The sequence below is a fragment of the Fistularia commersonii genome, chromosome 24, assembly GCF_037954325.1.
Source record: "Fistularia commersonii isolate RoL2024-O1a breed Wild chromosome 24, RoL_Fcom_v1.0, whole genome shotgun sequence".
NCBI lineage: Eukaryota > Metazoa > Chordata > Actinopteri > Syngnathiformes > Fistulariidae > Fistularia > Fistularia commersonii.
The window spans coordinates 2,948,885-2,962,369 of NC_141307.1; the positions used below are offsets into that span (position 1 = coordinate 2,948,885).

The 13,485-nt window shown below is 46.9% G+C and overlaps 1 protein-coding gene across 1 annotated transcript in view; it reads left to right on the forward strand.

The window, feature by feature from the left end:
• Positions 1–831: 831 nt before the first annotated feature.
• Positions 832–13,485, forward strand: part of kcnk9 (potassium channel, subfamily K, member 9) — a 40,170-nt gene continuing 27,516 nt past the window's right edge. Inside the window, exons 1-3 of the mRNA XM_086171237.1 lie at positions 832–934; positions 1,046–1,151; positions 2,951–3,583. Coding sequence (XP_086027363.1) covers positions 2,977–3,583 — 607 coding nt within the window. The 5' untranslated portion in view covers positions 832–934; positions 1,046–1,151; positions 2,951–2,976. The remainder of the gene's footprint in view (positions 935–1,045; positions 1,152–2,950; positions 3,584–13,485) is intronic.

Here is a 13,485-nt window from a genome sequence, read left to right on the forward strand (position 1 = left end):
GCGTTTCAACGAAGCTCCTCTTCCTCCTCCAGGTAGGTCACGTCCATTCAGAAATATCTGCCTTGATATGGAAATGATGTCCTGAAGGGCTGGTCGTGTGTGTGTGTGTGTGTGTGAGGTGGAGTAGGTGCAACGTGCCAGCGACATGCACGGTTCACCCCAGTCTAGCGGCCGCCAGGGAAACATCCCGGGTGTTTGGGCGACTGTTTACTGATCCGCTGTGACTCCGGACTTAATGAAGGCGTTATCTGGCGGGAAGCAGCGACGGGGAGAAAATGGGAGGCGGGAAACGGCGACGGCGCTCCAAAGGTGGCGTCTCTGCGCCGGCAGATTGAGTCGGGCTCTCCTTCCAGGTTAAAGTCGCCATGAAATGAAGACTTTCATGTCGTGCGATGAAGCTCACCTCGGCACCCAACCCGTGTTTCTTTTGCTTTTTTCGAGTGACGGAAAAAACTATCGCTCATCTCGAGACCCGGACCTTCCCTGGACCGTCGCCATGACAACTGCATCCGCCAGCGAAAAAAGATGCAAACAATCAACAATTACTTTCACATGAAATGTCTTTTTTTTTTTTTTTTTTTAAATGTCTACACATGGGGTCTCCACAGAAGGTTTTTGGGGGTTTTTATTGTCTATGATTTATATTTTTCAATTCTCAAGTCACCAAAAACAAAAACTGGTTCGGACGCAACCCGGTTTCGTGCAGAACCCAAGTGAGTAACCCGTTACCATGGTGACTAATCTGGACCATCATTAAACAATCATTAAGGTCCTGCAGATGGATACACAGCCTGTCAGTCGGGCGTTTCCTGTGTGTGTGTGTGTGTGTGTTCAACAGGCAATGAAGACTCTGGAGCATCATTACAAATGTATTCCAGTCCATTCAGGGAGATTCCCTTGTGTTTTTGCAGCACGGCGGACAGGAAGTGATGTGGTGAGTGCAGGGTTCCTGATTCAGGATTGCAATGAGGGCTTTCCTTTTTCCCGCCTTCTAATTCCTCCCATCTTCCGCCGGGGAAAAACACTCGGCTCGTCTCTGCCGTAGGTGAGGAGGCGGAGAGAGCGGGAGAAACAGGAAGTGACAGTGTCAGCAGGAGACGAGGGTTAAAAGCAGTCACACTGTCCAGTTCAGCATCCATAAAGAAACACCGGTAGGAATTGTAGAATACAAAAAAATCCCTGACTTTATACATGTATGGATACACACACATTCATTTATGTGTGTTTACCTCGAATGACACGTGTGTGTTTATGCAGTATTTGTGTGTGCATCCTTATAACTTGTGATCACAATAATTGTATCCGTGTATGTATGGCTGGTGATGGACGACAGGTAGGTGTGTGTGTGTGTGTGTGTGTGTGTGCCCAGATAGTGTTCAAGCAGCAGCTTTTAAAATCCTATCACAAACTTTCATCACTACTGCTTTTCACTTTATGTCCTTTCTTGTCTTTGATTTTTTTTTATTCTTCTCAATTTTTTCTTTCATTTCATGGCCGTTATATTGCATTGTATTTTTCAAACAGTCATTTAAAACAGGTCCCTTTTTCTGCCTTATTTTAGTTTATTTCTCTGAAGGTGCTCTTCAGTTTCAGTTTGTTATGAGGTGATTTATAGGTCATTTCCCAAATCTTTCTATTCAGTCATGCCAAACTGAGCTTAGATGATTGTTGAGTTTACATTTCAGGCAAATTCAATGAAATTCTCCAAGAACATTGTCTGCAAAGTTCCCTAATAAGTTATATCGAATAATAAATAAACAAATTGATCATTTTTTTAGTTTTATAGAAAAACAATGTCAATGTATCTGGCCTCTTTCTCCTTTCCATTTGTTTTTGCGTGTCAACTTTCTATCCGCTCCTTCACATCTGAGTTCTCCTGATTCCCGCGGATTCAAGGCCCTCGAAGCCACGCCCACAAGAGCTGTGGCCACGCCCACAGAGTCTTCGCCCCGCCCCTTCCCCCCGCCGCGCGTGTCTCACCTCGGGACGGCCCGCGAGACTCGCAGCGTCAATTCCAGCACCGCGGACAGCGCACGAGACAGAGAGGAGGGAGGAAGGAAGGAAGAAGGGAGGGAGGAAGGAAGGATAGAGAGTGAAGGTTGGAAGGGATGGAGAGAAAGAGAGAGAGAGCGCGAGTGCTAGAAGGATGAAGAGGGAGGGATGGAGGTGTCGTAGCCCCGCCCAGCGAGTCTGGAGCGCGTGAAGACGTGAAACGGGAGCACTTGGTGAGGCACGTGGTGAAGCCACAACTCTCACACACTCGCTCGTTGTCACTCACGCGCACCCGACGCGCGTCACCGCACACCGTCCCCCCCGCACGGGATCGGGCGCGCGTGCGGACGGGCGAGCGGACGCGCGCGGCGCTTCCGGTTCGCCGCTGTCCCTCTCTTGCGTCTTAATGAGGGAATCACTTTGCTGCCATGGAAACCGCGGACCCGGCGGCCACGCGCCTGGACTACCTCCCGCGTGACAGGTGTCGGCTCGAGCCCGCGTGAGCGGGAGGGAGGGCGGGTGGCGATTTGTTTTTTTTTTGTCTTTTTTTTCTTCTTCTTCCTCCCAAACTCATCCCTTCTTCACCTCCCTCTTTTTTCCCCCTGCGTCTCATCACCCGCAGATTCCCGCAGGATGCGGCTGCTTGCGTGGACGCTTTCGTGATTTTTCACGGACACGCGACTGAACCCCCCCCTCCTCCTCCCCCTCGCCTCTGCGTGAGGAATGGCTGCTAAAAATAGCCCGCACGCCGGAGCCTCTCGGGCGAACAGGTTGGAGAAACTTGCGGGAAACATGCGGGAGCCGCCGCGGAGCGAGTGACGAAGGAGAGAGAGAGAGAGAGAGGGAGGGAGGGAAAAAGAGAGAGAGAGAGAGAGAGAGAGAGAGGGAGGGAGGGAGGGAGATGCATCAGCTGCAGTTGCTTTCCTCCACGCGTGATTTTCCCCGGCGGTGTGTGCAGAGCGGACCCCGGCCCGCCGCCCGTTGATGGCCCTGCGCACCGGGAGGACTTGGTTCGGGCAGGTTCTGCGCGGCGTCTCCCGGCTGCAGGGCTCCTGGTCCCGGCGCTCCAGCAGCCTCCTCTGCCTCTCCGCCGACCCGCACCGGGACCGGGACCCGGGGGCGCGTCACCGGCCGCACCGCAAGGCGGGGGGGCCCCGCCGCCGCCGCCGCCGTCGCCCGGACTCCGGAGCCGGGCGTCCCCGGAGCGCGCCTCCCCCCGTCCCGGCCTCCTCCGCCCCCCGCGCCCGCCGCACCTTCCCGGGGGCCCGGAGGGGACATGAACCCCTCGGCCGCCGCTTCCTGGGGGCCATGAAGCGGCAAAATGTGCGCACCCTGTCCCTGATCGTGTGCACCTTCACGTACCTGCTGGTTGGCGCCGCCGTGTTCGACGCCCTGGAGTCCGACTTCGAGATGCGGGAGAAGGAGCAGCTGGAGGCGGAGGAGAAGCGCCTCCAGGGGAAGTACAACATCAGCGAGGAGGACTACCGCCGGCTGGAGACCATCATCATGGAGGCGGAGCCGCACCGCGCCGGCGTGCAGTGGAAATTCGCCGGCTCCTTTTACTTTGCCATCACGGTGATCACGACCATCGGTGAGTGGACAGGTGTGCTCTGCGCGCACACACACACACACACACATAGCTTTGATGGGAAGAAAAAAAAAGTTTGGCTTTTTTGCAACATGTTGGCTTTCCCGCCGGCGCCAAGCTGCGCATCCTGTCTGTGCATCTTGCGTGTTTATCTTTTTATTTTATTTCATTTTTTGGCGCAGTGAGATTGAACTTTGCCTGTGCGCACAGTCTGGTTAACGGAGCTCCCGGTGCGTCCGCGTCCCCGCCGCGGAGGAACTACTTTGTTTTTTTTTCCTTTCTATTATTTTAAAGATGAATGAACTGTTTCTCGTCTGGGTGACGTCATTGCCGGCGTGAGGTTTTGTGCCACGGTTCAGTGACGTCATTTGTTGCAAGCGGCGGCTGCTGCTGCTGCTGAGGGAGGCGATGATGAGAAGCCAGTATTTTGACAACACACACACACACACACACGCGCAAGAATGCACGACACATGCAACCTGACGTTTAAGATCAACTTCCGGTCTGGCGGAGGGTCCCACGGACGCGCTTTGTCCATAATGGAAGTCAGGTACCATTATGCCAGATGAGGACTTTTAGCCTGTGTGAGCGTGTGTGTGTGTGTGTGTGTGTGTGTGTGTGTGTGTGTGTGTGTGTGTGTGTGTGTGTGTGTGTGTGTGTGTGTGTGGGTGGAAACTAATGCACCGGGCCTCTCCTCCGGTTTGCCAGGCAACACTGAAAAGGGGCGGCCAGTAACGGGGGCCGGTGGTTGTTTCTAGGCTACGGAGACCGGAGTCATTGTAATATTCATGTGGCGAGAAGTGGTTGCATCCACTGCAGCTGGTGTGTGTGTGTGTGTGTGTGTGTGTGTGTCAGCTGTCACTCTGCAGGGTTGCTGCTCTGAATTCATGTTTTCACAGTTGGTTGAGGTGAAGTGGGAGTGTTGGGCCGCTGACCCCGGGTGACCCCGGGCCGACTGGCCTTCCGACCCTATTTGAAATCATCTGGTTGGATTTGATGCTTTAGTTTGGATATTTTTGCTTTATTGTATTTTGAGATGTATTTTAGCTGGTTTTCAGAGGATTTTAAGTTGTTTTTGTCTGCTTTTTCCAGTTGAGGGTTTGTGGTTGTTTAGTTGTTTTTCTCAAACAGATTTCTGCTTGAATTGAACTGCTTGCCAGGTCATTTTTGTCTGATTTCTAGATTTTGTTGCTGATTAAAACTGTGAGCTTTATTAGTATGCATGTGCTCTCCGGCCCGCCGGCCTGCCCGGCAGATATGACCCGCTTAAGATGTAACGGGCCTTTGGTTTCCCCCGAACCACCGCACAGACGTCCAGTTTAACTCTGCTTGACCAACAATCTCTTGCTTTGGAATATCCTGCAAATATTTGGGTTTCTTGCTGATTCTTGGAAGAATTTCTTGCTTTTTTTTTTTTTCGTTTTGGCTCCACCGTTTTTTTTGCCCTAGATTAATTTGACAAATTTTGTTCGGAAAAAGCAGCTTCTTCCTGTTTTTATGGACACATTTCTGCAAGGTTTTGAATTTTTTTCACAATTATTTTGCAGACTGTTGAAATGTTCTCACTGTCATGCTTGCAGTTTCTTGGGATGTCGTCTACTATCTGGTCTTCGTGTGAATCCCCGCTGCGTCTTGATGATTTGAAGGGTAGACGTTGTAGTTTGATGTAAATATGAGGCACAAACCCGTCGTCCCCATGTGAGAACTTTATTTTGCATAAGTCGCCAGCGGGTCGGATGTCAATCATTGGCATCGAGTTACTCAGGCTCTCCGGATCCCGCGAGGCCTGGAGGATTTAGAAAAATGCCCATCAACCCAGAGCTCTGGTCGCAAGAGGCCGCAGTCGTGTGTTAACCGCCGTCATTATAAAACCGAATCGGACGGAAAACACCCGGGAAAGACCCGTCGTGGATAATGAGGCTGAGACGAGTTTAGTGTGTGTGAAAATGAGGCGCCGCAAATTGAACACCTGAAGCAGGTTTTGAACCTTCGCTGTCTGTCAGATTCATGGCGGCGCTCTGGGAGGAACCGGCAGCTTTGTCTGTGTCACATAAACATCCGGAAGACGCGGAAAAAGATTATTTGTTTGAACTTTGAGCATCAGTGATGGAACTAGACGCCCTGAGTGGGTATTGTGTTATAAAGCGGCCAAAATAGTTGTGCATTTTCTTTGGAATATAAGCAATAGTACCAGAGACAGTGATGTTTGACTGATTGGCAGTTGTAGCAGGTTGAGTAGCCATCGCAGTACCGGAGGCAGTAGCAGTATAAGTGCTGTCAGTGTGTCTTGCAGAGACGAGAACATTTGCATCAATTGTCCTCCCAATCAAATATCAACTTCTGCACTTGCTAATAGCCTTAGCAACTTTAGCCCCACTGGCGCTAGCTGCGTTGCCGCAGTGACACAGCGTGAAAAACCGGTTGAACCTCCAACCTCCAACCAAATTGAAACACCTGCAGCTTCACTCTCGCCGGTGTGAGATTAGAAGCCTGTAATCTGTAGCCGTGGGGAGGATGAAGGCGTCTTCACCTCGCTGCGTTTTATTGATAAGACACTTAACACGGTGCAATCTTCGCTTCCCACCGACTTCAGGTGGGGACCGGTGATTAGACGCACTTTCTCATTATCCTTCTTCTGTTGCGCACAAGAAGCTGAGGGAACGGCAGGAATGATTTTGCAGGGGAGAGGCGGCCTGGAATCGGTTGTCACGACGACATTAGCCACACCTCCGCGAAAAGTGACCCGCGGGTCGATCTGTAAATTTCCGTGATTTGGAGGCGACGGAAACAGGTGACCTTCAGGCCTCCGGTTGGACGGCTGCCGTCACAGGGGGGGAGTTTTTTGTGGAAACACGAGCATTTTTGTGTTCTAGAAAACTAGATATACCGAAGTCCTGGCGTCCACGTGTGCGTGCATGTCATCTTGGCTGGCTTCATTGTGTTGTATGAAATGTGGCCGGGGTGCCCGCGTCATTTTTGTCAACCACAAGATTGCCTCAAAAGGTGGTAATCAGTCTTTATCCTTGTCGTAGCCTGATAAGCCAAATTGCAAGGGAAAATTAGAAATGCATCCAAAACAAGAGCTTGGCTCTGAGGAGGCTAAAGATAAGTGTGTGATGTTTCCAAATAGGCACTGTCTACATATTTAGACCAATGTATTCAACTATATAGATGTCTGACTCAGGAGGTAAAATCCAGCTTAGAAAGCAGGTTCTGTTCCTGCTTTGGTTCCTAGAATTGAGGCAGAGATTTCCTTCATATATATATTGATGTTTATGTACTTCAAATCAGCTTGGCGGGAAGGATCCCAGTGCATTTGCTTAATATTTGGCTTTGTGCTTGTTTACCTCGATATATGTTTACAAGATCTGTCATCAGCTGGGCAGGATGGCTTTGTGGGTTGATCCTCTGACTGAAACAGAAGGGTAGTGGTTCAAATCCTGCATCCAGATTTATTTGTGTCTCTATCATATATATATATATATATAGTGTATGTATATATACATATATATGTATTTGTATGCATGTTGTGTGACTATATGTATGTCCATACATTTTACGCATGCATTCATGTATGTATAGGTATGTGAATATATTTATTCATGTGTCTGTATAAATATGTTCATGTTTGTATACATATGTATTTACATGGATTGATTTCCAAATATGTGCAGTAGGCTCCTGGTCTAGGGGAGCAGTGCTTTCCATCCAGCTCGATAACAAAGTTCCCCTGATCCGATTGGGCTATGTATCTGTTCAGTGCTGAGAACCAAGATGGAGGTAAGGAGCGTCAATCTTTCCCGCGCCGCCAGAATGGATTGATCTTGTTGTTTTGCTCCACTTTTGGTTTAGAAAGAATTAGCATTCAATTCATATTTACATTGAGAAACGGCTGTATGTGATACGGTGAGAGTGTTGTAGCTTTAATATGGTCTGGCGGAACTGCGGCCTTCTGGTTAGGACGGTGCAGTAGATAGAAAGTGGGTTACCACCGAAGCCTCACAGCAGGGAGGTCCCTTGTTCAGACATCGGGTGTGTTTCCTGTGCAGAGTTTGCATGTTATCTTCCCAATTTCTCCTTCTGTCTCTTGCTGAACAGGCCTTAGTTTGATATTTTCTTCTTTGTGGATGGAAGGAGCGTGCAGTGGTGTCTACAGTGAGTACAGTCCTTGGCCTCGGCAGACCAAATGGTTCCCAGCTACCTCAGGATGAGTCTCCACTCAGTGGGTGAAGGTGCTGGAGTGGGAGCGCACTGGTTCTAATACATCTGTGAAGCTCAGTGGCTTAAACTACTCAGCTTGTTTCCTGAGGGTGTTGGTTCAAGTCCAGTTAGTAAGTAGCCTGTTCTCTGACACATCCTTAGTAAGAGGTGGTTTCCAAGGAAACTGGTAACAAGGACTGTTTCTTGCTTTTCGATGCAGTTGGAGTGTGTACCCCCCGACTGGACAATGTGTAGAAGAGGCGTTTGTGACTGTGCTTTTTTTCAGGTATGAAATGCATAGCTTTTGTCTTCACTTCTAAATAGGCATCTGAGGCAAAAGACTGAGGCGCAAAAAGTGAGCTATCGGATGTTTCCCCCATCTGTGTGCCGTACATTGAATTGATTTCTGTCCACTCCGTGCGTCTTCAGGTACAGTGAACTCCCCCTCTAGTCTGTATTTGAAAGATTTCTTTCACTTCTGTGCATCAGCAGGCCAGTGCTTTATCTCTGCTCGATTGATGAACATAGATGCCCACTGTAATGTTTTCTGGACAATGAGAAATTGTTTTTGAATAGCAATGTGTAACAATTTTTCTACTGTTGGTACAACTGCCTGCTCTCTTCAGTTCCCACTAATTCTTGGCTAAGCTCTTTCCGTACAAACTCCTGCACTTCCTCATTTCACCATCAACTTTCCTTCCAAACGACACACCAAGTACCTGTCTCTCCCTGATAACACTAGCTGTTGTTGTCCAGTCCTCTGGAAGCTCCTCTCCCTGACCACCCTGAGCCTTTCTTCTCAACTCCTCCCTTTTCAGCTTCCACCACTTTGTCCTCTTGTTCTTCCTTGTCACCAGAGTCTGGCTTCTCTACTTTGTATTGGCTATATCAGATGTGGTCTACTTGTGTGCTCCTACCTCTGCTCTCATGAGGTACCCTAAGTTCCTGCCTCTTACGGAAAAGAAGTGTCCACTAACTCCATTTCCATCCTTTTTTTCCTTAAGTCTACCATCATCTGCCTCTCGGCCTTCCGCACCTGCCGATCACCTCTTTTGCCTGCACCAATAACCACTCTTCATCTCTGTCGTTATTCTGCATCACTTCATCCGACTTGAAACAAGATGTTTTCTAAAGAATAGACCGTTTGCAGTTGTAATGTTTCCATTAGGAGGAACCTGGTTGGCACGCCTACCCGCTGACATCCCCTCATTCCCGTCAACATGGCGCCAGGCTGTTCAGTTTTGGTTTGAGCCCAACCAGTTGTCCACACCCTCCTCAGATACTCAAACGGCTCCCGGGTTTCTCTCTCTCTCCATCAGCCTGCACTTAATGTAGCTCAACACCTGGCATCTTTGCGGCGCTGCCAGGCAACAGGGCCACTCTGGTCGACAACCCACCTCCGGAGACACCGCTTGGTCCGGCTGCATGCTTCAAACTCGCTCTAGTGATTATGGTATGTAACCGATGATTTTGCATCAACGTGATGTTCACTGTGATAATCAGACAAATGAGTTGCTCTTTCCATTGAGGTTCTTGGGGGTGTTTGGTAAGGTCTTGTTAAAGCAAAAATAGGAAGATAATAATGGATTTTTGGAGGGCTAGAATTTGCAGGCATTGAAAAATCAGTCAGCGGCCAGAAAGAAATACGTCACAAGTAATTTAAGTTGTTTAATGGTGTCTAACAATGGGCAGTATACTTTTGCTGTGAAATCGACAAGGGCAGCACAAGGCTGTGCTAGGTTGCCATTGTATGAAATTGCATCCGCAGGCCCCCAGGAGACGGCAGGGGCAGAGCAGGAGGACTGACTTGACCCTACCGGGGTGTTCCAAGTCCAGATAGATGTGTGCCATCTGGTGGTGGTGATGATCTTTTGTACATCCAAAAGTCAGAGCCTGTGAAAACAAAGTGTCCATGTCAACCAAACCTAAAGTACTTTTGCCTATTTTCTTTCTAGCTCTACCTCCTGCCAAGGATCCTGAGCCCCAGAAGTACAGTATCCAACACAGCCAGGTAGTTTTGTCTAAAGTTTTCTCTTGTTTTAGACCTTCTATCTATCTTAGATTTTTCAAATTTATAAAGTGTCTCCCTAAGTGTAGGCGTATCTACATGCAACCCAAGGTCCTGGACCTGACCGATTAGCTTAGATTAGATTCCTAAGTACTTGTTTCCTCTAAGTGTGACGTTGTATACGACAAACCTGGATTTCTCTCTGTGACTGGTTAGCGCAGTGCCTTAAGCCACTGACGCTGTATGTGGAGATCGCTGGTTCAAGTCCAGTACCAGTCACACAGCCACATCGGGTACCCGCCCGGTGAAAGGCCGACAACAGCCAGGTCGGGTCCCAACCCCGATACAAGGCCGATGGGGGGGAGTCAGGCAAAGCAAGGAGCAGGGCGAGAGGTAGACAGGCGGAGATAGGGAGGAGGGGGGGCCCCAATAACCAGGGCCCCCCGGGGGGACTTTGGGGGTAGAGAGAGGGGGGCATGCAGACGAGCACCATAGAAACAGCCCTGCTAGAGAAATTTTAAAGAAAAACAGCAATTTGACTTATTGGATATTCAGTACTCTTTTGTGACAGCCTACACACATCAACTGCACTGTACTTGCCAGAAGATTGCACATGAAACAATAAACAGTTTGCTACAACAAAACAATCTGCCGCCATCTATCTCTCTGTACATACCAAGTCTGACATTCTTTGCACCTCCAAACACATCCTTAAGACACGCCATTTCCTGTCAGCCAGTACCATGATAGTATAAGTTCTAGCCTGGACACACACTGCACATCGCTAAGAAACTACAAACTTATAAATTATCATTCTGAAACAATAAGGAACAGTTCACTACAAAAATATACCACCATCTATCTATCTCTCTGTACATACCAAGTCTGAGATTCTTTGCACCTCCAAACACATCCTTAAGACACGCCATTTCCTGTCAGCCAGTACCATGATAGTATAAGTTCTAGCCTGGACACACCCTGCACATCGCTAAGAAACTACAAACTTATAAATTATCATTCTGAAACAATAAGGAACAGTTCACTACAAAAATATACCACCATCTATCTATCTCTCTGTACATACCAAGTCTGAGATTCTTTGCACCTCCAAACACATCCTTAAGACACGCCATTTCCTGTCAGCCAGTACCATGATAGTATAAGTTCTAGCCTGGACACACCCTGCACATCGCTAAGAAACTACAAACTTATAAATTATCATTCTGAAACAATAAGGAACAGTTCACTACAAAAATATACCACCATCTATCTATCTCTCTGTACATACCAAGTCTGAGATTCTTTGCACCTCCAAACACATCCTTAAGACACGCCATTTCCTGTCAGCCAGTACCATGATAGTATAAGTTCTAGCCTGGACACACCCTGCACATCGCTAAGAAACTACAAACTTATAAATTATCATTCTGAAACAATAAGGAACAGTTCACTACAAAAATATACCACCATCTATCTATCTCTCTGTACATACCAAGTCTGAGATTCTTTGCACCTCCAAACACATCCGTAAGACACTCCATTTCCTGTCAGCCAGTACCATGATAGTATAAGTTCTAGCCTGGACACACCCTGCACATCGCTAAGAAACTACAAACTTATAAATTATCATTCTGAAACAATAAGGAACAGTTCACTACAAAAATATACCACCATCTATCTATCTCTCTGTACATACCAAGTCTGAGATTCTTTGCACCTCCAAACACATCCGTAAGACACTCCATTTCCTGTCAGCCAGTACCATGATAGTATAAGTTCTAGCCTGGACACACCCTGCACATCGCTAAGAAACTACAAACTTATAAATTATCATTCTGAAACAATAAGGAACAGTTCACTACAAAAATATACCACCATCTATCTCTCTGTACATACCAAGTCTGAGATTCTTTGCACCTCCAAACACATCCGTAAGACACTCCATTTCCTGTCAGCCAGTACCATGATAGTATAAGTTCTAGCCTGGACACACACTGCACATCGCTAAGAAACTACAAACTTATAAATTATCATTCTGAAACAATAAAGAACAGTTCACTACAAAAATATACCACCATCTATCTATCTCTCTGTACATACCAAGTCTGAGATTCTTTGCACCTCCAAACACATCCCTAAGACACGCCATTTCCTGTCAGCCAGTACCATGATAGTATAAGTTCTAGCCTGGACACACCCTGCACATCGCTAAGAAACTACAAACTTATAAATTATCATTCTGAAACAATAAGGAACAGTTCACTACAAAAATATACCACCATCTATCTCTCTGTACATACCAAGTCTGAGATTCTTTGCACCTCCAAACACATCCCTAAGACACGCCATTTCCTGTCAGCCAGTACCATGATAGTATAAGTTCTAGCCTGGACACACCCTGCACATAGCTAAGAAACTACAAACTTATAAATTATCATTCTGAAACAATAAAGAACAGTTCACTACAAAAATATACCACCATCTATCTATCTCTCTGTATATACCAAGTCTGAGATTCTTTGCACCTCCAAACACATCCCTAAGACACGCCATTTCCTGTCAGCCAGTACCATGATAGTATAAGTTCTAGCCTGGACACACCCTGCACATCGCTAAGAAACTACAAACTTATAAATTATCATTCTGAAACAATAAGGAACAGTTCACTACAAAAATATACCACCATCTATCTATCTCTCTGTATATACCAAGTCTGAGATTCTTTGCACCTCCAAACACATCCCTAAGACACGCCATTTCCTGTCAGCCAGTACCATGATAGCATAAGTTCTAACCTGGACACACAGTACATCTGCATCAACATCACCCCACGGGATTTAGGTAACAGAAAAAGCTAAGATGAGCAGGAATCAATCATCTCCAGAACATGCCTACCAGTCTCAAGCTACAAATTCAGTACATATACTGTACCTTATACAGTATATTTCGCACTCAGTTAACATGATGAACTACACAGCCCTTTCTGTACATATATAGAGATAAATAAAAGCTCGATTTGCAGGCGTTTTAGCACAGGATACACAAAATCTATCCTCACACAGACTTCCCACTACACAATTAAGACAGTTATCTTTTGTAACTTCATGACAACTACTTGCCAGAATTTTGCACATCACTAAGAAACTGTTCAGCTGCCTACATCCACTCTTATAAATTATTACAGTATAACTTCTAACCTAGACACACAGTATACAAGGAGGAGTGTGTCAACATCACCCCACAGGATTAAGTTAACAGAAAAAGATAAGCAGGAATCAATCATCTCCAGAACACGCCTACCAGTCTCAAGCTACAACTTGTGTAAACAATTAAGTGACACTTTACTTACATGGCGCCAATTCAGGTGTCCAGAATATGTTGAAAGCATTTGGCCACAGCAGGGAGAAGACTCACAGCTCCATGTCAGCAACTTTCTGTCTTGGGGAGAGAGGAGATTTTTAAATGTTATTCCATGCATCAACTTTGTAAAGAAGGACTTTTTATTACACATAGCTTCAACGGTATATTTCGCACTCAGTTAACATGATGAACTATGCCTACACAGCTCTTTCTGTACATATATAAGGATAAATAAAAGCTCATTTTCCAGGCATTTTAAACAGTGGAATGTCAACAGTTCATGAAATAAACAATTTGTTTCAGTCAATCAAAGAAAATTCCACCTTGAAACCTGAGT